Source organism: Miscanthus floridulus, chromosome 5 (genome assembly GCF_019320115.1).
Source record: "Miscanthus floridulus cultivar M001 chromosome 5, ASM1932011v1, whole genome shotgun sequence".
In the NCBI taxonomy this organism is placed as follows: Eukaryota; Viridiplantae; Streptophyta; class Magnoliopsida; order Poales; family Poaceae; genus Miscanthus; species Miscanthus floridulus.
The window spans coordinates 127636975-127663350 of record NC_089584.1 but is presented as its reverse complement, the minus strand read 5'-3'; the positions used below and the strand labels follow the sequence as shown (position 1 = coordinate 127663350).

The 26376-nt window shown below is 46.1% G+C and overlaps 1 protein-coding gene and 1 long non-coding RNA gene across 8 annotated transcripts; both read right to left on the bottom strand.

The window, feature by feature from the left end:
* Positions 1-12382: 12382 nt before the first annotated feature.
* Positions 12383-16226, bottom strand: LOC136453527 (uncharacterized). 7 transcript variants are annotated; one of them, XR_010759038.1, is made up of 7 exons: positions 15955-16226; positions 15681-15847; positions 14891-15169; positions 14189-14290; positions 14065-14116; positions 13177-13686; positions 12385-13078 (listed from the first exon to the last, which is right to left on the bottom strand). It is a non-coding gene; the product is annotated as an uncharacterized lncRNA (long non-coding RNA). The 7 variants fall into 7 exon arrangements; XR_010759041.1 differs by having other exon boundaries at positions 12383-13078; positions 13177-13390; positions 13579-14290; XR_010759040.1 differs by having other exon boundaries at positions 12384-13078; positions 13177-13675; positions 14065-14290.
* Positions 16227-17555: 1329 nt separating this feature from the next.
* Positions 17556-20195, bottom strand: LOC136453526 (pentatricopeptide repeat-containing protein At4g11690-like). The gene is made up of 2 exons (XM_066454085.1): positions 18327-20195; positions 17556-17825 (listed from the first exon to the last, which is right to left on the bottom strand). Exon 1 carries the CDS (start codon positions 20183-20185, stop codon positions 18953-18955), a length of 1233 nt encoding a protein of 410 aa, XP_066310182.1. The 5' UTR covers positions 20186-20195; the 3' UTR covers positions 17556-17825; positions 18327-18952.
* Positions 20196-26376: the final 6181 nt, after the last annotated feature.

Sequence of the window (26376 nt, the reverse complement as noted above, 5' to 3'; positions counted from 1 at the left end):
TTTTTAACCCTAGCAAAACCTATGCAATAGATAAACTATCTAGATGTGCAACTATAGTTTTGCTAGTGTGTTGCTATCTCTACCGCAAACGTAGTAAAGTAAGCAATGTAAATGCAGAAGCTAAAGAGCAAGGTAGAGATATGCAAACTTCCGTCGACGACTCCGGTATTTTTACCAGGTATCGAGAAGCGCGTAAGCTTCCCCCTAGTCCTCATTGGAGCCCCTTGCAAGGAATCCCTCACAAGGGCCAAGCTCCCAGTCGGGTAACTCCATGGATAGCCTCGGGCCTTCCCCACGCGTAAGTGGGTCTCTGATGTGCCTCTCAGCAAGCCACTCCCGGATGCTCCCCGCCGTCTTCACTATCAAGCTTCCGGCCGAAATGCCGCGGGCCTTGTTCCCCCCGGTACACGGTGGTGGCCACACCACAAATGTGGTTGGTGTGATCTCGCAAGACTTCAAGCCCCTTTGATGTACAACACTTGTGCTCGCAAGCACGGGGTGGCAAGAGATATGCAAACCTCACTAAACACTAGGCATAAACCTAGAGCAAGCGCATAAGCGGTGGTCTAATCAACCTAAGCACTTCGCAAAGCACTTATGCTAACCACCTAATAAAACACTAAGCACTATACATGTGGAGATCACTAAAATAGTGTATCAACACCCTTGATATGTTTCCTTAGTTCCACTCTACTCAAATGGCCGGTTGGGGGTCTATTTATAAGCCCCACTAAGAAAATAGCCATTGGGAATGAAATCCCCTTTTCTGCTACTGACCGGACTCTGACCAGCGTCTTGTCAGTACTGACCGGACATGTCCGGTCATGAAAACGGCTCTCTAGAACCTTACTGATGTTGACCAGACTCTGGCACTCAGCGTCCTGTGCAGCGTCTCGTGTAGCGTCCTGTGCATCAGAGCGTTCTGTGCAGCGTCCAGTCGCTGCTGTTGACTCTATTGTTGCTTGATCGGAGCATCCTGTGCACCATCCTGTGCAGCGTCCGGTGCAGCGTCCTGTGCATCGGAGCGTCCTGTGCAGCGTCCTGTGCCTTCTGTGAGCTCGTTTCTTCATGATCTTGCGTCCAGCTTGGTTCCTATCTTCGTGCTTGGACTTTGCTTGATATCTTATGTCTTTTCTTGTGCTCCTAAGGTCTTGCTTATGGTGTTGATCATTGGATCATCACGTCGCCTTCGTCCAAGTCATGTCTTGCACCCTATTGCACTATAAAACAAACACTTACAAATTCATTAGTCTAATTTGGTTGTGTTGGTCATCAAACACCAAAATCCAAAGTAAATGGGCCAAGAGTCCATTTTCCTTACAATCTCCCCCTTTTTGGTCATTGATGCCAACACGACCAAAGCAAGCAAATAATAAGAATTTGGAAGTTAAAAGCTACCTACTTGCTAGGATGCAACACAAAGGGCAAGGTTATATGATACTAATTGATAGATACTAATTGAAACTTTACTTAAAAGCTTGTCTTGCCCTTGCAAATGTCCCCATGTGATATTATGGATTAAAGCCTAGTTTTCAAAATAATTTCTCCCATTACTTAGACTAATCCATAATTCACTTTCCTCCCTTTCTTGGACCATTACCACTTGTAGACATCAACTTGATGCTTGCCTTTGGTCCTTCAAATTCTCCCCCTTTGGCATTAAACACCGAAAAGGAAGACATTAGTAGCACAAGGGAGGGTCAAATTTCGTGATCCTTTGAGTATAGAGTGAAATGGATCACAAAATTTGACCCTCACATTATATAGATTAAGCTCCCCTAAATTTATGCATACATATGATAAAAAGCAAAGTATATGCATAATTAGCAATTCATTGCACAAGAGAGGTTAATCTATATAATGTATGGAGAAAGCAAATAAATATCAAAGTGAGATCAACATGGTGATATCGGTTTAGAAATACCACATGTGAAAATCAATTTGATTTCTATCAATTGAAGTATAATGCTTTCCTCCGGGGACTCTATTTTCCTTGCAATAAGACTACTACACAAGATAAGCTTGAAAAGGTGTTAGTCTCAAAGCATCCAACTTGTAGATTAAGCTCCCCCTAAATTTGTGCACACAAGTGTTGAATACTTGTAAAATTTGTGCACATTTTTGGAGAGATTATCTACAATTTAGATTTTGGCACATATTAGATAAATAATTGTAAAACAAGCTATGTGCCGTGCTCCTAAACAATTTTAAACCATGTAGGTTTGCTCCAAGGGTTGATAATGAAACCGAGCAAGCCTACCATATGATATACCTATTGAATACATGACAAAAGATTTAAGCATGTAAATGCAAACATAGGCATGAAAGATAACTAGATGCTTTAAGAGGATATCAATTGAAAAACAAAACCAATTGAAATGAATACTATTTGAAAGTAATGACGTCTAGTTACCTAACATGGGAAGGGGAATTTGGGTCCATAGTATTCACTAACCTACTTGGCAATGACTTTGTCCATCATGATGCACCCCATGAAATGCACTCAAACTTTGCCAAGTCTCCAAATTCCCTAACGTCCAACGGACTTCTCACTTCCCTTTTGGGATCCAAACCTTCTTGGTGCTCTTCATGTTTGAAATGATTTCCTTTGGCACCCAAAAGCGTTTGACCCCATTATTGGCTTGCTTGTTCACCTTGATGGCCACCACCTTGTCATTTTTCTTCTTCAAGAGAGATAAGGTGTGGAGGCCTTCTTGTCCACCATGTTGGTGTAGGTGTTGGAGAACTTGCTTGTTTGCTTTTTCTCCTCCTTTGCTCCTCCCCCATTCTTCACCTTGCACTCATAGGACTTGTGGCCTACATAACAAACCATGGTTTGTCCTTCATCAAGCTTCTTCACTCCCTTGACGGTGTTATCTTGATGAAGTTGGGTTTGCTTCGCCTTGCCTTTCACTTGAGTCAAGTCCTTGGTGAGGCGAGCTACTTCTTGCTTGAGTTGCTCATTTTCCTTTACAACCTCTTGTGTGCATGTATCTACAACAACTTTCTCAACACAAACTTGGTTGCACAAAGGTGAGTCTAAACATAAATCATTGCAAGAAGTAGAGACATCCTTTTTAATGATAGAACTTTTCTTTTTAGATGCCTTAGTGGGGGTATTTTTTATGGCTTCAAGATTAGCAACTTTAATAGTTAGCTCATCATAATGTTTGCACATGATTTCCAATTTAGCAAGCAAACTTTGATAATCATTTTGTGAGCTAGCTAACTTTTCTTTTAATTTTTCATTTTTCTTTAAAAGTTGCTCATCATTGATTGTGCATGCATTTGTTGTTGCACTAGCCTCAAGTTGCTCAATTTTAGTAGATAGTTCAACATTGAGATTTGCAAAGTTTTCATATTGTTCAAGCAAATTTTTGTATGCTTCTTGTGAACTACCTAGCTCTTCTTTTAAATTTTTGAGCTTCTTTTGTTGACTAGTGCAAACTTTAGCATATTTAAGATTTTGTTGCACAATTGTATTATAAGAAGGCAAATCATCATCACTATCACTCTCACTAGAGGATGAGCTTTCATTACCTCATGCCATAAGGCACACACAAGAAGAGCTTGATGATGAGTGCTTGCGCCCTTGCCTCTTGTGATAATCTTCTTCACTTGAAGAATCATCCCATGACCTTATTGATGTAAGGGCTTTGTTCTTGCATGCCTTCTTCTTTGCCTTGGGTGTGGGCTTGTTTGGACAAACTTCCACAAAGTGCCCCAACTCGCCGCATCCATAGCATCCTCTTTTTCTTTGCTTGTTTCTTTGATTAGTGAAAATGAGGTCTTGAATTTAGATGGGCACACCCTTGACATTGAGCCTTACGATCATCTTCTCCACCTTTTTGATAAGTTTGATTGATTCTTCATCAAGGTCGGAGGTGGACGAGGAAGATTGATCATCATCACTTGATTCTTGTTCATTATCATCATCATCCTCATCTTCTTCTTCTTCACTTGAGGAGCTTGAGCTTGAGCTTGACTCAACTTTCTTGCCCTTCATCTTTTTCTTTTCGCTACAAGCGAGAGCTTTGCCTTTGCTTGATGAAGATGCTTCTCCTTGACCCATCTTATGTGACATTTCAAATACCACTAGCTTGCTAATGACAATGCTCAGGGTCATGGTGCTCAAGTTCTCCATGTTGTGAAGGATGGTGATGATGCTTGCATATTTCTTTTGTGGTAGAACAGAGATGATCTTCCTCACGATGTCCGCATCATCTAGCTTTAATAATCCTATTGAATGGAGCTCATTGATAATTAGATTCAATCAAGAATACATATCACGAACAAGCTCATCATCATTCATAGCAAAGGAATCATAATGTTGCTTAGCTAGACAATGTTTTTGCTTACGGACATTACTTGTGCCGTCATGGAGCTCTTGGAGTTTTAACCAAATTTTATGTGCCGTATTTAAGGTGAACAGTTGGTTAAACACATCCATGCTAAATGATTCAAACAAGCAATTCTTAGCTCTAGCATTAAAATGCATTTCTTTTTTGTCACTCTTTGTGGGTTTTTCGGGATTCTTAATGGTTTTCATCCTGTCACGAGTGACTCTCCATACACCTAAATCAACCGCCTCAAGGTGACAAGCCATTCTAGCCTTATAGTAGAGGAAGTTGGTGCCATCAAATTATGGAGGCCTAGCAGTATCCATCCCAACCACTCTACAATAGCGTCGGCTCAACGATGGTTAAGCCAAAAGTCCAAATATGAGCCAACCGGCTCTGATACCAATTGAAGGTACCGTGACGCCTAAGAGGGGGGGGGTGAATTAGGCAACTTAAAATTCTAACTCTAAACTATGGCCTCTTTTTCTAACCCTAGCAAAACCTATGCAATAGATAAACTATCTAGATGTGCAACTATGGTTTTGCTAGTGTGTTGCTATCTCTACCGCAAATGTAGTAAAGTAAGCAATGTAAATGCGGAAGCTAAAGAGCAAGGTAGAGATATGCAAACTCCCGTCGACGACTTCGGTATTTTTACCGAGGTATCGAGAAGCGCGTAAGCTTTCCCCTAGTCCTCGTTGGAGCCCCTCGTAAGGAATCCCTCGCAAGAGCCAAGCTCCCTATTGGGTAACTCCATGGATAGCCTCAGGCCTTCCCCACGCGCAAGTGGGTCTCCGATGTGCGTCTCGGTAAGCCTCTCCTGGATGCTCCCCGCCATCTTCACTATCAAGCTTCCGGTCAAAACACCACGAGCCTTGTTCCCTCCGGTACATGGTGGCGGCCACACCACAAACACGGTTGGTGTGATCTCATAAGACTTCAAGCCCCTCTTATGTACAACACTTGTGCTCGCAAGCATGGGGTGGCAAGAGATATGCAAACCTCACTAAACACTAGGCATAAACCTAGAGCAAGCACATAAGTGGTGGTCTAATCAACCTAAGCACTTCGTAAAGCAATTATGCTAATCACCTAATAAAACACTAAGCACTATGCATGTGGAGATCACTAAAATGGTGTATCAACACCCTTGATATATTTCCTCAGTTCCACTCTACTCAAATGGCCGGTTGGGGGGTCTATTTATAAGCCCCACTGAGAAAATAGCCGTTGGAGACGAAATCCCTATTTTCTACTACTGACCGGACTCTGACCAGCGTCCTGTCAGTACTGACCGGACGTGTCCAGTCATGAAAACGGCTCTGTAGAACCTTACTGATGTTGATCAGACTCTGGCACTCAGCATCCTGTGCAGCGTCCGGTGCAGCGTCCTATGCATCGAAGCGTCCTGTGCAGCGTCCTATGCAGCGTCCGGTCGCTGCTGTTGACTCTACTGTTGCTTGATCGGAGCGTCCTATGCAGCATCCTGTGCAGCGTCCAGTGCAGCGTCCTGTGCATTGGAGCGTCCTGTGCCTTCTGTGAGCTCGTTTCTTTGTGATCTTGCGTCCGGCTTGGTTCCTATCTTCGTGCTTGGACTTTGCTTGATATCTTGTGTCTTTCCTTGTGCTCCTAAGGTCTTGCTTATGGTGTTGATCATCGGATCATCACATCGCCTTCGTCCAAGTCACGTCTTGCACCCTATTGCACTATAAAACAAACACTTGCAAATTCATTAGTCCAATTTGGTTGTGTTGGTCATCAAACACCAAAATTTAAAGTAAATGGGCCAAGAGTCCATTTTCCTTACAGACTCCAAGATCTGTCTGGCATGCCTTGGCCTCCCGACGCGCTTCGTCGCGCTCTCGGGTCATCCGCTTAATCACTGCGGCATCCTAGTTTGCCTTTTCCTACAACGTTGTGGACCTCTCCTCAGTCTTCAGCTTGAGGTCCCACTCTATCTGTAGCTCCGCTAGGAGCTCATCGGCTTTCTCACTAGCTATGGCATTCTTCTGCAGCAGTTCGTCTCGCTCCTTTCGGAGTATGGTGATCTCCTCCTCATCTGGCTTTGTCCTCGTCGACAAATCCTGAAACATCCCATGGGCCTCCTCCATGTCTTGACGCGCCTGGGCCTCCCGCTGCTGGGCGGCAGCAAGCTGCACGCCCACATCTCCTCGTAGCTAGGCCTCCTCGGCAAGGCGATCCCATTCCGCTTTCTATTCATGAAGGAACTAGGATTTGCTCCGACTGCGAGCAACGATGACCTGAAAAAGAAGACCGATGTCAAAAATACGAAAACACAAAAGTACTTGAAGAAGGAGGAAAATAAGGAAGAACAAGCAGATACCTGGCTAGTGGGAACGACAATTTCACATAGAGCCCCTCTGACCTGGTCCAGGGCATTCATCATAGTCGAAAGCCTGAAGTCAAGACTCTCTCGCTCCATGCTCTCGGAATGGTCGTCGAGCATGAAAAGGGCCGACGTTGGGTCCTGAGCGTCCATCCACTGAAGTGGCGGCTCGCCCCACATAGGGGAGCGGCTGCCTCCCAACAAAGGGGCCGGGGGAGACTCCCTCCTGGTCCTCCGCACCACCGCCACGACGCCCGAGGGCCCTCTGACCAGGTCCTCCATTGGGGCTACTTCGAGCACCATGGGCGGATCTGCCTAGGCCCCTAATGGCGTGGACTGCACTACGCCCTCGAGCACCACCGTGGCTACGCCCGGCTGATCCTAGCTTGGCGCGGTCATGACCACCTGCACTAGCGATACACGACCCTCGGCCGATGGTGCCACACCCACTATGGAAGATCCTGCTTGCTCGACAGCCAACAAGGGCGCGGGTACGGACACGGCCGCCGTCGAGTCGACCAACGCAGCCGTAGCCTTGTCGCCACTCCTGACTGAAACAGGAGCAGCATCGAGCGACGCCCCCCCATCCTACCTGACGGGCAAGGCTCTTCTTGGGCGCCATCCCCAAAACGTGGCCCATCCGTAAGAGTCTACACAAAAGAAAAAGGCATAAAGTCAAAATAGAAAAATGAAATAAAAGAAAAATAGGGGAGACAGTGGCTTACCCTGACGCCTTCGGCCGATGGGAGCGCTTTGGGGATGAACCCCCGGACCCCTGCCCCGACTCATCGGGACGGGACTGCTACAAATCTGTCCCCTGCTCCTAGGTAGGGGAGCTTATCTCCCTTGTTTCCAAGGGTGCGGCTACGGAGGCATCCCTCTCGGTTAACACCTCAGGCTGGGTGGCGGATCCACTCACCTCCATCCTCTCATGAGACACGGTAATAGACCCCCTCCTCCGTCAGCACCTCAGGGGCCTCCTCGGATCCAGCCACCCACCGATCCTCTGCCGGCACCCCACGCGAAATGGTGGACTCCTTGGCTCCAACCTCCTCTATCCTTGCGGACTCACTTCCCTCCACGCGAGACGGGGGGGGGGGGGGGGTCCTGCACATACGAGGGGACATTGGTTAGCATGCCCTTGTCCTCTAGGACGCCCCAATCCATACTAGTAGCGACCTCATCAACCTCATCATCGCCATCATCATCGCTGTCATCATCATCATCGTCATTGCTTACATCCTCTCCTCGGTCTCGTGCTTCCTGCTTCCGCCGCTCCTTGGCTTTCTTTTGCTCCCTTGTCCCCTTTTCCCACTTGGTCGTGACGTGATTCACCGCCGTGATGACCCGATCCTTCGGCAGTGGGACTGGGCAGTCCTTGAAGAATAGCCTCCTCGGCTAGTCCTGCCATCCCAAGGTTGGAATTAGAGGATAAAAAATTCAATCAAAAAGGAGGGTACGGGGAAGGAAGGCTTACAAATTCAAGGAACCCGGGTTCCGGTTGCATTGGGGGATGCCTTGGCACCGGATACATAGGTTCGAGGGTAGAGCCAGAGGTGTCCTTCGTAGGCTCCATCATCTTCCTGATACGCTGTGCCACTTTAGAAGGAGCAAGCGCCTCATCAGCGAGCACCATTCCTTTGAACGACTCTCCGGGAACCATCCAGTACAGGAGAAGCGCGCGCGCCATTAGTGGCACCACCCTCCTCGCATGATAGGCACCAATGATCTCTGACCCCTTCACGCCTCGGGCCTTCAGAGCGTGAATGGCGGCGAGAAGGTTGGCAAGGTGTTTCTTCTCCGTAGTCGGACAGCCCCACTGCCACAACTCTAGAGCCTCGTCGATGAGGCGCCCAGAGTACTTCGGTAATGTGGCGCTCAGGTCGTCCCTGATATAAAACCACTGCGAGTGCGACCCCTTATTTTAGGATGACAAACACATCAGCGGGTAGTCCCTTAACCGGGTGTGGCGCAGATGAATGCTGGCACATCCCATCGACACACTCACATCCTTCCCCCTAATCTTCCTCTTCGACAAACTAACGGTGAAAAAATGCCTCCACAAATTGAAGTGGGGATCGATCCCTAGGAAACCCTCACAGAGGGCAACAAACACCGCCATGTGTTGGACACCATTGGGGGTAAGATGCTGCAGCTCTACTTGACAATAATCCAACAACCCTCGAAGAAATCTATGTGCGGGTACGGCAAAACCCCGCTCATGAAAGATGGCAAAAGACACGACGTACCCCTCGAGCGGCGCAGGCTCGCTCTCATCACCAGGCAGCAGCCACTCCCCGATGGCGAATAGCGGGCGGAGGAGGCCGCAGCAGACGAGGCCCTCCAAACGCCAAGGAGTGATGCCGGATCTACCCCACAGCTCCATTGAAGCGTCGGGGGAAAGGTGGGTGCGAGCTCAAACAAGGGCGGCGTCGCGAACGCGAGCTCGACGGTGGTGGAAAACGTAGAAGCAAACCCAATGGCGATGGTGATTTTGGCATAGGAAGCTAGGGCATTTGGTGGTGAAAGCTGCGGATGCGAAGGCGAGGAGGCGAAATACGGAACCTTGGGGGCGAACCCGGGGTTTTATAGTAGCGACGGATGCGAGAAGGGCAACCGTCCGCCTCGATTTCTGGGCTGGCCATGTGCACCATCATGTCGTGTCGTGGGACACATGCCCGTGATCCCTATCCTCTCCCACCAAAATCGCATCGGGCGGTTTGCCTTCCCGAAGCAACCGGACTCTTTCCCCACAGAGGGGACGTGGGCCAGAAAGATTTCTTCACTAAACTCATCTGGGCCCATAACGACCAAAGGTCGGCCCACCTAGGATCCTAGAGCCATGGGGCCATCCCAACGAGGGATAGGCCCACGAATCACTAGGGCCTCGATCCACAGTCGGGTCACAGCCGGGTCAACACTGGATAAAATTCCCACGAAAGGAATACCATGATTCCCTTAAAGATATCCAGTTGACAAAAAACCAAGCCTTTCAGCATCACCCGCGAAGGGCTCAATACCACCCCCCGGGCGACTCTACTCGAATCCCCTGGGGGCTCGGGGGCTACACCCATCGGGTGCGCTCACGCGCACCCTCTGGCACAGTAACTCTAACAGAATCAAAAACACCCCCCTAGGCGATTCTATCCAAATCACCCAGAGGCTCGGGGGCTACTATCGAGGACCTAATACCGAGGTACCCCAGAAGGTGGAACTAATAACCACCGAACGTTAAAAACTTTTGGACGGATAAGGGCACCGTTATGTCCCTTGCTCGAATGACAGGAGTTTGGTTTCGCCTCGCTCGACGCCTATGGGATAGCTCCGCCTCGCCCGAGGGCTAAGGGCTAGTCTCCGCCTCGTCCGACGCCTTTCGGGTAGGCTCGCCTTGCCCTGCTCGATGCCTAAAGACTGGTTTCATCTTACCTGACAACTTCTCCCCCATTCCCTCATGATGATGGGTACAAAGCAAGACAAGACGTTCGGGTCAACCACGACTTCAAGGACCATACCCTGCGCCCTGGCAGGAAAGGTACTGCTAGGGAACGATGGGACGGGTGCTTTAGACCCTTCTAGGCGCCGCAGAGTCTAAAAGGTATTGCAGGTGAGTGCTCCTTGCCCTGTAGAGTTGTAGGCACCGCCTTTAGCTCTAGGACACGGAACCCGAAGAAGATATACGACAACCACTACACTCCAGAAAAGGACTTGCGATCTCCACAAATGATGGACATGTTGTCACCACGTTATGGACCCAAGGGAGCGGCACCCGCCTCCCGACCCCTCGGGTCCACCAAATTAGAGGACCTTTCCCGCAGTGCTACTCCGGACCCCGACCCCTGACCCCGCGTCCCTCCGACAGAGACTCACAGGAACCAGAAGGTGTACAGAGCAAGGCTGGGCGAGGTCCATAAGTCAAAACCACTGTACTGTAGCCCATACCCTGCGCAGGGCAGTATTCTGTAACCATCCTGACATTCTATAGGGGCATCGACAATATTGTAGGCGCTTATCATCCTTTCACACCCATCAGAATGAGAAACCAGGCTGGGTAGACGTGAGCCACAAGACTAGGTAGAGTACGCATTCTAAGTCATCACCCTTGTAAGGCCAGCCCCTTTATCTATAAAAGGGGATGCGCTTACTCCAACAGAGGGACCGACTTTTGACGGCATAATACACAACACCCATACAGTCAAGCTGCGATCAAGCTCTTGGCCACCTTTTCGACCCTTCCATCAGAGACTTGGGACCAGTCCCTCTCTCGATCGTTTGTACCCCCTACTACGAACCGTTTTCGGCGCTAATAACATGAGCAGCAACAAACTAGATGTAGAGACATTCAGCACGAACCAGTATAAATCTTGTGTCCTTTAACGCACCATCCGAGCCTAACGCGCACTACTATAAATCTACTTGCCGGTGCTTGTACGAAACACCGACAATTTTAGACCCCGTTTAGCACGTCTATCTCCAATAAGGAGACCCAAACCCAAAATGGGTAGCAAGAGACCTAAAATCAGCCTCCAACAGAGTACCTATACGGGAGACCTATTTTGGGTTACCTGAGAGGCACAACCCAAATATGAGTATCCTCTCTCCTGAAAACCCATTTGCAGAAATGATTCTCTTTTAGGTCTTGTTGTTGGAGAAGATGTCGAATAGGTATTGAACATTTTGCCTATAGCACTACCCAAAGGACGAATGGATCTTGTATTTTAGATGTTGTTGGAGATAGCCTAATGAAGCCGTTTTTAGGTCTTTAGCTCCATGAACAGCTCTGGAACCGTTTTAGTAAATCGTTTACCAAAACAGCTCTACATATAAAATTTCTTAAAATATGCTCTCACAGAACGCTACGAGATGAAGCCGGATGAAGCCACTATTTTTGGCTTCATCCCACCTCAACCTCTGTGAGAACACGATTTAAGGGTTTCATGGATCAAGCCATTTCGTTTTACCCTGTTTGGCACAAAACAGCTCCAAACGATTCCTGAAGCCGGTGAAGAAGCCCTACCAAACGAGACCTTAAAGATAATCTCATCCGCTTTTTATTTTTTAACCACTAGGTTGCGTGCCCGTGCGTGGCTACGAATCAGTTAAAGTTTGTACTAAAAACACAAGGATCGTACGATAAGATAACAATACTGTGAACATTTAACCAAAAGCAAAGTTTATAAAATTAACACAGTCACGGAGAGCACACCGTCGCAGGCTCATAAACTCTAACATTTTTCTGATGCGGCTAAGATAATGTTTTACATCGACAGAAAAAAAATCTCACGGATATTTAATTTCACAGTACATGATGGTATAGAGATGCAGCGGAATGTATTTATTGGTGCACGAAAAAATAGATATCGGAGATTTCTTCCTGCCGATATAAAACACATTATCTTAACCACATCGCGAAAATGTTTATACAGTAAAGTTTGTGAGCCTGTGACGCCGCACTCTCCGTAACTATGTTAATTTCACGAACTTCGTTTTTTTAATTAAATAACACTTTAAGTTCACTTTTTGGATTAAATATCACTTTAACATCATTTAATTTCACAGTATTGTTATCTTATCGTTTGATCCATGTGTTTTTAATACAAAAGTTAATGCTCATGCGTTGCAAGGGAAAAAATAAAGTCAATACAATTGAAGGTTGTACGTGTAATTTACCATGACAAAAAATGACATTCTGAAATTTGAGATAGCAATAATGTTGGACCATATTCTTTCCCCAAAAAAATTCAAACCAGACATCACGACTCTTATGTTGCTCTAAGCCAGTGCATTTGTGATATCTGATATCCCGAACTCAGTAACACATATGCCTTCTATCTTGATTTGCTCAAGTGAAGCCTGTTGGGACAAATATACAAAATATCAAAACATCCAAACTCAGAAATTCCTATAGCGTCCCGATTTGCTCAAGTGAAGCCTGTTGGGACAAATATACAAAATATCAAAAACTCCAAACTCAGAAATTCCTATAGCGTGGTTCGCGGCAGTGGCTAGGGAGCGGCGGAAGCAATTCCACAACGGGCATGTGTGTGTGACATTACCAGTGTCTTGACCTCCTGGTGCTTGTCCAGCAACCAGCAGTATTATGCAGCCTCAGCCTATGTCGCAATGTTCTATGGTTCATCAAAACCGCCTGGGGCTAAAAGCAAATCTGGAAAAGCGATGTCCTCCCATGAGTCCAAATTTTCTTTTAGCTGGTGATGCATGGACGTTGTTGGACTGCTGCTAGGAGACATTGTCATGGGTTGCAGAGCTCTGATGAGTGCATCATCTGTGACCAGGCGCCGGAAACTATGGATCACCTTCTGTTGGGTAGTGTTTACAGTAGAGAAATTTGGGCAACAATCATAAGGAAGCAAACATTGTATCTTCCCCTTCCCTGGTAAGCAGAAAAACGAACATGAAATAGAAACTGTGCAGACACATACTGAAGAGAGACAAATTCAGATCAGCTGTAAACAAAGCAAGTATACTGACCATCATTTATATGATGCGTATTGTGGTGCTTGTGCAGCCATGATAGCAACAGATAGGGTATAGTGGAAAATTTGCTCAGGTACCAGTCCACACATACTCCTCAGCTCCTGAGATAGCCATCAAAGTGCACAGACCCTTCCAGGATGGCCTTGTCAAGTGTGGGGGTGGTGTCCTCCAGCACCAAATATGTTGTCGTGTACATGTCAGCTGAACCCTATATTTTACGACAACTTAATTGACAAAGAATCTGATCCAAAATGTACCCCTAGCGCTCACCAATAAATAATCCACCAAGAAGCAATTTACTATCTAGAATGACAAGGTTCGTAGCGTGGTGCCAATTCATATTTACATCTTCACCGATAAATAAATTGAAGCAATAAACAGTGCTGACATATTTACATCTTCATTAGCACCATGCTTAATTAGTGTTTGGTGTCTGATTGGAGTCTTCTTGCATTGTCACACCGTGCTGACCAGAAGCTTTTTGTTCGATTTCCTTCACATATACTACAATCATTAAGCATGTCAAAATGGGGCTTGCTAACAATATAATAAAATGCAAACATAAAACATGTTAAGCATCTCAATGTGAGCACTGAAATGATAATGTAATCACCAATATCGATATTTTTGACAACAGTAGAGAAAACAATAAGAGTTGAAGGATATTCATCAACTTCCAAAAGTCACCTATGTGGATCTAGGAGACAACAATATCAAAGACATTGATCTAGAGCAGGGTTCCAACCATGGTACAAAATAGTATTGCAAAACAAAAAAAAAGAACATTATCGGACACCCTGAACTATTAGTTTGCCCTGAACACCATTGAACACTGATTAATTTATTTTTTATATCAATTTCCCATGTTACGAGAGTGGTTACCTCAAGGGAATAGATTGCATGCTCGAAATGATACACTGGCCAATATACGTTCCTGGGATACAAATATTCAGAAAACGTAATTGAAATATGGAAAGTTTATTGTATTTAGTTAGGGTTCACTTGCCTTCATGAACATAAGTTTTGCATATGTGAGATTGACAATGACTTAAAACGCTAGGTTAATTGGAAGTGTCAGAGTGTTGTAGGCAAGACCTGCATTGCATCACTGACAATAGGAAAAGATATCACTGTTGGGTCCCAAATAGTCTATGCTAATATTTAAAAATCTGTTATTGAAAATTGCAAGAACAAAATAGGCTATATCAGCAAGAAGCCAATACTGAAACCCTATAGTGCAATGCTGCCTCAAAGTTTGACTATGAAATTTATTTGCAGACGGGGATGAAAGGCATCACCTGTAATAAGGAGAGTTCAGAGGTTTTAACAGAATCATTATGTCACAGGGAACAAAAACAGAACATTTCCTTATTTTAAAGAGGACAATCTGAACTTCCAAATATTGTATGTGTTAAAATCAGTCTTGAGTGTGATCTTGCAATGTTCCTGCAACCCAATTGCATCATAGAAACCTACTGCCAAAGCTTGAATAATTGAAATCATGTTGGTTTCAGTATTTGGGTGAGGAATAGCTTTATATTATATTATAATCATGCATATTTTTAATGAGTTCATTGCTGGAGAACATGGGAGGAAAAAAGGAATTATATATACAGGGAACTCAAAATAATTTATGAGTATTCATCTCATTGGTTGTGAATTTAATAGATAGTTTGACAACATGAGAAAATGAGGACTCGATCGTTACCTGCAGTTGCAGGTGGTCGCGCGGCAAGCTCCCTGTGGGAGCATGCGACATCGAAAGCCTTGATGTCGCTGCCAGTTCCAGCCTCTGCCCGCCGTAGTTACTCCCGGCGCCGGTGGCAGCCTACGTATACGCGTCCGCGTCGAGGCTGGGCACGGGTCGCCGCGCTCGGGCCGTGGCAGAGTCAAGGGCCAGGGTCGTTTGGTGCCGGTGCCCACGCCGCCGCCCAACCATTGCCAGGCGCCCACGTCGTGGTCTCCCGCCAAGCAATGGCTTCGACAACTAAATGAATGGGTGGAGAAAAGATTTGAATTAGATTGAAAACCGAATTAAACCTTAGAATAAGAAAATTATTTAACTATCCTGAGTTTAGTTATCCTGTAGCAACGTACGGACATGCTACCTAGTTGATGTATCAACTTAATGGCTAGACAGCTACTTGTTCATGCTGCACACTCATTTAACCATCCTGAGTTCTATCACCTTCATAATCTTCTCAAAATTGTAAATAAGTCAAATGGCATAAACCTGGAAATCTACCATCCCTGACCCAAACCTAGAAAATGAGGATTGGTCGATGCGAGTATCTACCCTAGACAAGGAGATGTGTTTCTAGCCTGCTAACATCCAAAGCATCCATGGTGCTGGAGCGAATGATCCCTCCAGCAGCACGCATTTTTTATACCCATCACGGTGCTCGACGTCAATGCAACACGTCTGACGCTTCATGAGCCTCAAGCATGCAGGCAAGCACACGAAGGGCAGAAATGGGATGATGATGATTAGTAATTACGTGGAGGCAGTCGAGCGCGGGCTCGACGAGCTTGACGTGCTTGGTCTCGACGGCGAGGCGGAGTGGCTGCAGCACCAGCTCGTCCTGCGGCCCGTCGAGCACGCGCCCAGCCGACGCGAGCGCCTCCGTGACGAGCGCACCCTCTGCCTTAGCCCCCTTGATGCTTTCTACAACGGCATGAGCCCCACGCAGAGACCACCACAGCTCCATCATCAGCCACCACGAGATCCCAATGCGCGGGAGGAGAGGGAGGAAAGGGGCCGCATGAACGCACCGAGGTATGGCTAGATGGATTGCTGCAGCGTGGCGAACTTGCCGCAGTTGGCGGCGCACTCCTTGAGCATGGCCTCGAAGGCCCGCGTGACGAACCCGCCCGCGGCGCCCGCCATGGCCGTGGATCTCAGCTCCGGCCGCGGAGACGGGAGGAGGGGCGGAGTGGTTAGATCCGAGGAGGGGGAGTGGGCATGGGATGGAGAGGGCGACCGAGAGCCCCCGCTGAAGGGAGCAGGGCCACGGATCGCATGAGGAAGGGAGCAGGCGCCGCGATGAATGTGGTGCCCCGCGGTGTTGTTTTCTCGGAGGATCCACGATCAACGCGCGGAGATAAGGGCCCACCCGGCGGCACGACTTCCCCTCGCGGGATCACACCAGGCGCATAAAAAAAAAAAGTATCCATGCTTTATTTTTTTTTAGTTGTATATGAGAAGGAGATTTTGGTCCAACACATCCATTGCGGCAAAATCGCGTTACCGCGTCATAAGGATTAGTGCACTACTGTCATGCTCGACATCAATTTCCACGTAAAAAGAATATAGTTTTGCCGCACCACTCGGTCTGACAAGGCAAGGCTCTACCATACCAAAAATTGTATCTTTTCTATACGACCTCGATGAAGATGATTTCTATAAAAAATTATAGTTTTGAGTTCTTCATTTGAGATCAAACCTAATAGAAAATTTTTAACAGCATATTAATTGTGTACCAGGACTTGTCACCTCACAAAATCATATCTTTCTTGTACGGCGTCGTGTAAAGATAATTATTATACAAAAAATATAGTTTTCGATGAGATCTATAAATTTTTAATTTTGAATTATTTTTAAATTAAGCTTTAAAACAAATTAAAAAAATAAAAAACCACACATATTTCGTGATCAATGTCTTAAAACGCACTTTTAGCCTGTATGTTGTTATTATGGCATATACGTTTTGAACAAAAAAATAGTATATATAGAATGTCTGTCATTAATGAATACAATACTCATATGCTACGAACAAGATATATAAGACATATATAAATTTGTATACTCCCCTTGTCTCAAATAACTTCGCATCTCACATTTTGAATATTCAATTTTTTAAAATTTGATCAAATATGTATAAATATACACTAATATTTGTAATGTGTAATAAGTCTCTAAACTTTTGTAATATACTTATTAAGAGGTATGAATGTTGATAATATTTTTATAAATCTGATTAAATGTAAAAAAAATGATTTCTTAGAAAACAAGATGTGCAGTTGTTGGGACCGAGGAGTACATAATTATACAATAGTTATTAAACTCAACATCTGTAAGAGAACATTACATTTGGTGAATTGGTACATATCAAAACTTGAAAAGGAAACTCAAGATTCACGATTTGATTGCAAATATTGACAGCAGATGATTAGTTGCAGCTCCGAAAAAGCTCAAATTCATTCAGCAACCGGTGTCCCATAACTTGCATCGTTGGCCTATTATACACTTTCAGAACACAAGCTCCAAACAAAACCAAGCCCCCATTTTATCAAAAAAAAGAAAAAAAAACAATCTGGCTTAAAAACGCAAAAAAAAAAAAACACTTTTTTCTCAATATAAACCATGTACAACCAAAATCACATGTATAGCACTACGCTACTACCCAGTACCCACCGGTGCAGCAAATACATGAGCGAGAGGGAGCAGAAATGCAGAATGACAGTCGACAGGCTTGGCGGAGTCGTCTCTCATTTCTGAAGTGGGTTGGAGCATGCAGGGCATCCAGGGCGTGTTTGCTTCGCAGTCTCCCAGACGAGCAGCCACGTCTCGGAGCAGCGCTCGCGCAAGGCAGCTCCGCTTGGGTGCAAAGCAAACAGCCCCTCAGCAACTGACAACTGCGGACCTATAGAACAAATCATTGCCAGGTTCAGGCGTTTAGCTTGTCACAGCCTAAATCCAACCTCATGTTACATGTGGCTTTAAGTAACATTAACGTTCAAGAACTAGCTCAACAATATTATGCTACTTTGTAAAAAAAAAATATTATGCTAGATATGCCTTTGCTCTATAATTTGATTTGATATACCAGTTTGCTCACAAAGACAGCAGTCTAAAAGGCTATTCTAATCAAAATCACATGGATAGGTTAAGGTGAAATACTGTATAAACAGGAATAGTTGCATTTCCTGTTGTCTGGAGTCTGGACAGAATGGCAGGTAGTTAACAAAAGATGACAGAGATGGTAGGCAACCAATCATTTGAGTTCAGCAGGAAGTAATTTAGTGTGCCTGTTTGACCTTCTATTAACAATGGAAAAATCAGACTTGACAAACTCGGTACATCCAGAACAAATTAATTGATGGTACTTGAATAAAATTGACTTTGGAAAAGAAAATGTACTGACATTTGAATGGCAAGAAATTGCCTCAGCACATGGGGTCTTCATCTTCCGCCTCTGTGCAAATAGGATCCAACCACTCTAGCCTATTGCAAAGGAGAACTACAGTAATTCACCGAAATGTTTCTACAAGACATATTGCAGTAGGCCTTCCCTATGTAGCAGTGCTTTGCATATCATCTTCCCACTGTCATGAACCCATGACAGATATAGCAACATATGACTTATCAGATAACAAAAGCAATGTGCCAGACTACTTTAAGTAAAGAAAGGTTCATTGGCAGAATCATCCAGCCTTGCCTCATCGAATAATACTCTGCAGATGAATTCACTTGTTTGCAGACCACTCTCGCCTTTGCATCCATTCGCTTGTTTGCAGATGGATACACTTGGTAGGAAAATGCCTCAGCACGTGGATTTTTATCTTTCACTGCTGTGCAAATAGGGACCAACCAACCACGCTCAATGTGAGGATAAGTTCAATAAAACACCAAAATGTTGGTACAGGACAGGATCCAGTAGATCTTTTCCCTCTCTATCAGTCTTTCTTTGCCTACCACTTTGCCACTTCCACAAGATAACTATAGTAACCTATTCCCTGGCAGATAAGAGAAACAATGTGCCTGGCTACTTTAAGTAAAAGGGTCATCAGTAGAACTATGCAATCTTGCCTTAGCATCGAATAGTACTCTGCAGATGGATTCACTTGTTTGCAAACCAGCATGCTCCATATCACCAATCAAAGCCTCAGCTTCCTGGCACTTCCCTTCATTGCAGAGAAGACGGATCGTTAGGCAATAGCTAGCAACATTCGGAATCAATCCACCCCTCCTCATTTCCATGATCAATCTCAAAGCCTTATATGAGCTCCCTTCCCGCCCATATCCGTAGATCATCATGTCATATAACACACTATTCGGTTCGACACCTTTCGAATCCATTGACTGAAACAGTTTCCTGGCATGCATCATCTTCCCTTCCATGCAGAGCGCATGCAGGAGAACACCATAACTCTGCACATCCACTTCCAACCCAGCCTTCTCCATCTCTGAAAGCATCTCGAATGCCCTGTCCATTTCATTTTCCTTAGCAAATGCACCAATGAGTATGGTGTACGTCACTTTTGTGGGTGCCAAACCGCGCTCCCTCATGTCTGAGAAAGCCCTGATTGCCCGGGCTATATCTCTAACACGACAGAATCCACCAATAAGCTCATTGTACGTCACCACACTAGGTTGCAGCCCTGCTGCCTTCATCTGATTGAAGAAATGTAAGGCATTAGACATCTTCCCAGCCTTGCCATAGCCATCAATTAGAAGATTGAACGTCACCATGCTTGGACGGATACCCTCCCTTCTCATCGCTTCAAACAGTTGGGCGGCATCTTTCAGCTTGCCGTGCCTGCATAGGCCTGCAATCAGGATATTGTAGCTGACAACATTACGCACGACACCCTTCACAGGCATTTCGTCGAATAGCAGTCGGGCGCTCTTGAACTCCCCTGTCCTGCACCATTCCCCGATCAAGCAGTTGTAGGTGTAGAGGTTCGGCTCGACTCCACCTCTCCTCATCTCCTCAAACAAGAACAAACCCATCTCTCTGTGTCCGCGAACGAAGTAGCCGTGGATCAACGCTGTGTACGTGACCTCGTTAGGGGGTACGCCCAGGCGCGGCATTACGTCGAACACTCTGCGTGCCTCCGCGACGTCGCCGCTCTGGCAGCAGCCGTAGACCAGCGCAGTGCACGCGGCCACGTCCAGCTCCGCGTCGCCGGACTTCGTCCCGCGGGCGAGCACCGCCAGAGCAGACCGCACCTCGGCGGCCGCGCAGAGCCGACGCACAGCCGCGGCCGTGGTCGCCGCCATCGGAGCTCGCGTGAAACCCTCTGGCTTGTGTTACGTTCAGGAGTCAGAGCGTGAAACCCTCAGTCTCAACTCTCAATGTTTTTGTGTCACGTTCACCGGCCACGGCTGGACCTGGGAAACAAATTCCACAGAACGGTTGTCGGCAGACTACTCGATCACCTCTGGCCAAACAGGCGAACAGGTTTTTTTTACAACAATAACTTTTAGAGAAATACTCCAGCACAGTTGTCTGATAATCTGCTTATCCGTCAATCGACGGGCTCACGGGAAGATGAACGATTGACTAATTAACTCCGACGCTGTGCCCAGCCAGGCACCAGCCGACCGGCAATCTCTCCCAGCCAGCCAGGCACCACGAGCCGGTCCACTGACGCCGCTAGATAGCTCAGGGGCGCTTGCACATCGGGGGTTCATGTGCGGTGCAGTCCAGGGCGCACAGGCAGACAGGTATTGTACCGGTACTGAAGAAGAGGAGCTAATAATCATCTAGGTTGATCCATCCGAGTAGTCAAGAGCATGACTACAGCTCTAACCGACCCTCAGGTGCGCAAGCTCCGCCTTGTCCGGCCTCTAGGGGCGGGCTCCGTCTCGCCCGACACCGTGGCCGTGGGCTTCGCCTCGCCCGGCCTCTGAGGGCGGGCTACGCCTCGCCTGACCTTTGGGGACAGGCTCCGCCTCGCCCGACACCAAGGCCGCGGGCTCCGCCTCGCCCAGCCTCTGAGGGCTGGCTCCGCCTCGGCCGACACCGAGGCCGCGGGATCTGCCTCGTCCGACCTCTGGGGGGGCTCCGCCTCGCCCAACCTTTGGGTTTGCGCTCCGTCTTGCCCGGCCTTTGAGGGCGGGCTCCGCCTCGTCCGACACCGAGGCCACGAGCTCTGCCTCGCTCGACCCTTGGGGGCAGACTCCGCCTCGCTCAACACCGATGTCGCATGCTCCGCCTCGTCCGACCTCTGAGGGCTGGCTCCGCCTCATTCGGCCTCTGGGGGCGGGCTCCGCCTCGTCCGACCTCTGAGGGCTGGCTCCGCCTCGCCCGGCCCTTTTGTTTGCGCTCCGCCTCGCCCGTCCTCTGGGGGGGACTTCGCCTCGACCGACCCCGAGGCCGGGGGATCCGTCTCGTCCAACGGAGACCCATACCGCCGCCAACCACCCCAGGTCCAAGCGAATGGGCCTAGGCCAAAGCTCTGACACCAGGGAGGTGACTGGGATGCCCCAATATAACCCGTGGCCGTCACGGGCCATACCTGGGGACTCACATCAGGAACAGCATCGGCGTACCAGTGTTGTTCTGCCTAACTCTCGTACGAGCATTGACAGGCGCGTCAGTCCACCACGACATCTGCCAGGACGGAGTGGAGCGCCACGACCGGAAGACGACGCCTGCACATGGCGCCACTGATGGACAGGGCCATGACGTGGAGCTGTCCCTATTGACGTCTACAGGGGCGGCGGGACCCGCGTGAAGGAAAAGAAGGACCCGACGATCCTGAAGGACTTTTTCTCCTTCTCATTCTCCTCTTTTCCCTCCACTGTAACCCGTGCTTTCTCTTGGCGTATAAAAGAGAAAACAGGGCATCCCATAAGGGACATCGCAATACATCACATCAATTCGGACTCGAACCCATCGAACCCCGAATCGATCAGAACACACAAGCCCACAGCCGGGAAGCGACTGAGCTCTCGGCACCTGTTCGCTCCTCTCACCAAAGACTTGGGACTTGTGCCTCTCTCGACCATTTGTAACCCCTACTATGTGAAAGGTCCTAATGGCTAGAGGGGGGTAAATAGCCTAATAAAATTTTTACAACAACACTTAACAAAATGGTTAGACAATTACGAGGCGAAGCAAGTGTTGCACTTGCCTACTCAAAAAGCAAGCCACCTACCACAATTCTAGTTTAGATAGTGTCTATTCACACAAAATCTATGACACTACCCTATGTTAGTGTGCTCTCAAAGGCTAACTAAAGAGCCACACCAACCAAGCAAGCAAGCTCTCACAACTAGCTACACTAAAGAGCTTGTGAACTAGTTTACGGTAAAGTAAAGAGAGTGATCAAGAAGGTTATACCGCCGTGTAGATGAAGAAACCAATCAATCACAAGGATGAATAACAATGAAGACCAATCACCTCGGAATCAATGATGAACACAATGATTTTTTACCGAGGTTCACTTGCTTGCCGGCAAGCTACTCCTCGTTGTGGCGATTCACTCACTTGGAGGTTCACGCGCTAATTGGCTTCACACACCAAACCCTCAATAGGGTGCCATACAACCAACACAAGATGAGGATCACACAAGCCACGAGCAATCCACTAGAGTATCTTTTGGCTCTCCGCCGAGGAAAGGTCAAGAACCCCTCACAATTACCACGATCGGAGCCGGAGACAATCACCACCCTCCGCTCAATGATCCTTGCTGCTCCAAGCCGTCTAGGTGGCGGCAACCACCAAGAGTAACAAGCAAATCCCGAAGCGAAACACGAACACCAAGTACCTCTAGATGTAATCACCCAAGCAATGTACTTGGATTCTCTCCCAATCTCACAAAGATGATGAATCAATGATGGAGATGAGTGGGAGGGCTTTGGCTAAGCTCACAAGGTTGCTATGTCAATGTAAAATGGCCAAAGTATAAGCTTGAGTCAGCCATGGGGCTTAAATAGAAGCCCTCACGAAATAGAGCCGTTATACCCTTTCACTGGGCATAACGCGGGGTGACCGGATGCTCTGGTCCAATCGACCGGACGTAGCACCGGACGCTCCGTTTGTGAATATCGGACGCATCCGGTCGGCATACCAGACTTGTCCGGTAGCTCCTACACTGCCACGTGTCCAATTCAAACCAATATATCCGTTGTAGCCCATTCTGCCGACGACTGGACGCTCAAACCGGACACACAAATACAAATGACCGGATGCTGAGCCGCTGCGTCCGGTCGAGTACAGTAAGCATCCACGCTCGACCGGACGCGTCCGGTGATACCGGACCGAACACTGCCAGCGTCTGATCAACTGCTCAGCCGAACACTACTTTTTCTGATTCACACCGGATGCGTCTAGTGTGGAGTTCATCGCCAAATACCGGATGTGTCCGGTCACCATACCGGACGCGTCCGGTCACTCTGTAACCAGCGCGGCTAACTCCTCTTCGACTCTATCTTCTTCACCCTTGCTCAAATGTGCCAACCACCAAGTGTATCACCTTGTGCACATGTGTTAGCATATTTTCACAAACATTTTCAAGGGTGTTAGTACTCCACTAGATCCTAAATGCATATGCAATGAGTCAGAGCATCTAGTGGCACTTTGATAACGCATTCCGATACGAGTTTCACCCCTCTTAATAGTACGGCTATCAATCCTAAATGTGATCACACTCTCTAAGTGTCTTGATCACCAAAATAAAATAGCTTCTATGGTTTATACCTTTGCCTTGAGCTTTTTATTTTTCTCTTTCTTCTTTCTAAGTCCAAGCTCTTGATCATCATCATGGTATCATCATCATTATGCTATGATCTTCATTTGCTTCATCACTTGGAGTGTGCTACCTATCTCATGATCACTTGATAAACTAGGTTAGCACTTAGGGTTTCATCAATTCACCAAAACCAAACTAGAGCTTTCAATCTCCCCCTTTTTGGTAATTGATGACAACCCTTACACAAAGATATGAATTGAAATTCAATTAAATCCATGTTGCTTGCCCAAGCATATTTACCATGTGTAAAAGGATATAGACAAGTTTTATGAACCCCATATGGTAGCAATTTCTCCCCCTACATATGTGCTAAGAGTTTGGATTGTAGCTTGCACATATGCTTAGATAGGAAATATAGGAGATAATATCTACCAAATGATGCTAAGGTATAAAAGATGGACCTTTGAAGCGTGATACCAATCGGAGTACACCAATATACCATCCTTAGCACCATGGTTAGCTCAATACCACTTGGAAATATTTGGAAATAAAAGTTATCTAGTGATTTCATTTCGTCATTCAATCTAACAACTAGCATACATCACACAAGCATGTATATTTTAAATTAGAACTTATGCCATGCAAGCAAACATATGAAATGCATATTCAAATGCACCATACAATGTTCATGAGCTTGCTCCCCCTACTTGTGTGCTCAAAGTTTCAATTGATCCATTTCTTTTGTCATATCTCTCCCCCTATGTCAAACTCTCCCCCTATTACTTATATCTTTGTTTCTTCCTATTACTTATATCTTTGTTTCTCTCCCCCTTTGTCATCAATGACCACAAAGGTTTAAAATATAGATAGTTTTACTTGTAGGGTCGAGATTATTAATGTCAATCAATGGGATGAGGATAATTTTCCCAAATTTGGTCCAATCAAGATTATTTGCCAAAGATATTTAACTCGGTTTGATTCAAGGACAATCTTCTTCACACCTCCAAATAAGGGTTATCTTGTACCATGTTGAGTTAAATACTTAGAGCTCATATTCTAGATAAAACACTCGGTTTACAAGCCCATAAACATGTCATATGCTATCACTAGATTAAATTAAGCATAGAAGCAATAGTGATATCATATAAACATCAAATTCATTTGATTTTCATGAATGAGCCTAATAAAATAGAACCACTTGAAAGGTCCTAATAAAAGTAAAAATGTCACTAGATGCACTAATCATGTCCTTAGCAAAGATGTATGTCATGCCAATCAACTTTTACCTTAAATTGCTCGAAGGAGAGGCATATCATATGAGTGGGGGTGCATCAACACATATTTGAGAAATCCAATATGTTCAACTCATTCCTTAGCTTGCAAAACCTTTTCTCATCCAATGGCTTGATGAATATGTTAACAAGTTGATCTTCGGTGCCTACACTCTCAATGCAAATGTCTCCTTTTTGTTGGTGATCTCTTATGAAATAGCGGCGGACATCAATGTGCTTTGTTCTTACATATTGAACCGGATTGTTGGTTAGCTTGATTGCACTCTCATTATCACATAGCAATGGCACTTTCTTGAACTTGATTCCAAAGTCACTCAAAGTAGCTTTCATCCAAAGTACTTGTGCACAACAACTACCAGTGAATATGTATTTGGCTTCGGCGGTTGATAATGCAACACTATTTTGCTTCTTTGATGACCATAAAACAAGTGATCTTCCCAACAATTGACATGTGCCCGAGGTGCTATTCCTTTCAACCTTGCATCCCACATAGTCCGAGTCGGAGTAACCAACTAGCTCAAACTTTGTTCCTTTGGGATACCACAAACCAACATTTGGTGTATGCTTTAATTACCTCAATATCCTCTTTGTAGCCTTCAAATGACTTTCTCTTGGTGAGGCTTGAAATCTTGCACACATGCATACACTAAACATGGCATTCGGCCTTGATGCGGTCACATAGAGTAGGCTTCCAATCATAGACTGATATAACTTTTGATCCACCATATTTCCACTTGCATCACTATCTAAGTTGCCATTGGTTCCCATTGGTATGCTAATGACTTTGCTATCACTCATGCTAAACTTCTTGATCATATCTTTGATGTACTTGCCTTGACTCACAAATGTACCATTCTTCATTTGCTTGATTTGAAGACCAAGAAAGTAACTCAACTCTCCAATCATGGACATCTCAAACTCATTAGCCATCATCTTTCCAAACTTATCACAAAAATCTTGATTGGTTGATCCAAATATGATATCATCAACATAGATTTGCAAAACAAATAGATCTTTTCCAATCTTCTTAATGAAAAGAGTGGTGTCAACCTTGCTTGTTGTGAACCCTTTAGAGAGTAGGAAATCACTCAATCTCTCATACCATGCTCTAGGTGCTTGCTTCAAGCCATACAATGCCTTCTTCAACTTGTACATATGGTTGGGCTTCTTGTCATCTTCAAAACCAGGAGGTTGCTTAACATATACTTCTTCATTGATGTAGCCATTAAGAAATGCACTCTTAATGTCCATTTGATAGAGCTTGATGTTATGGGCACAAGCATAGGCTAGCAAGATTTTATTGCTTCCAATCTAGCAACTGGGGCATATGTTTCTCCAAAGTCAAGACCTTTACCTTATGTATAGCCTTGTGCTACTAATCTTGCTTTGTTCCTTACTACTATCCCATCTTGATCTTGCTTGTTTCTAAAGACCCATTTGGTTCCAATCACATTGTGTCCCTTTGGTCTCTCTACTAATT

Bases quoted from the DNA above. Each gene is read 5' to 3' on its own strand.
- LOC136453526 (XM_066454085.1), bottom strand. From the start codon at position 20,185: ATGGCGGCGACCACGGCCGCGGCTGTGCGTCGGCTCTGCGCGGCCGCC.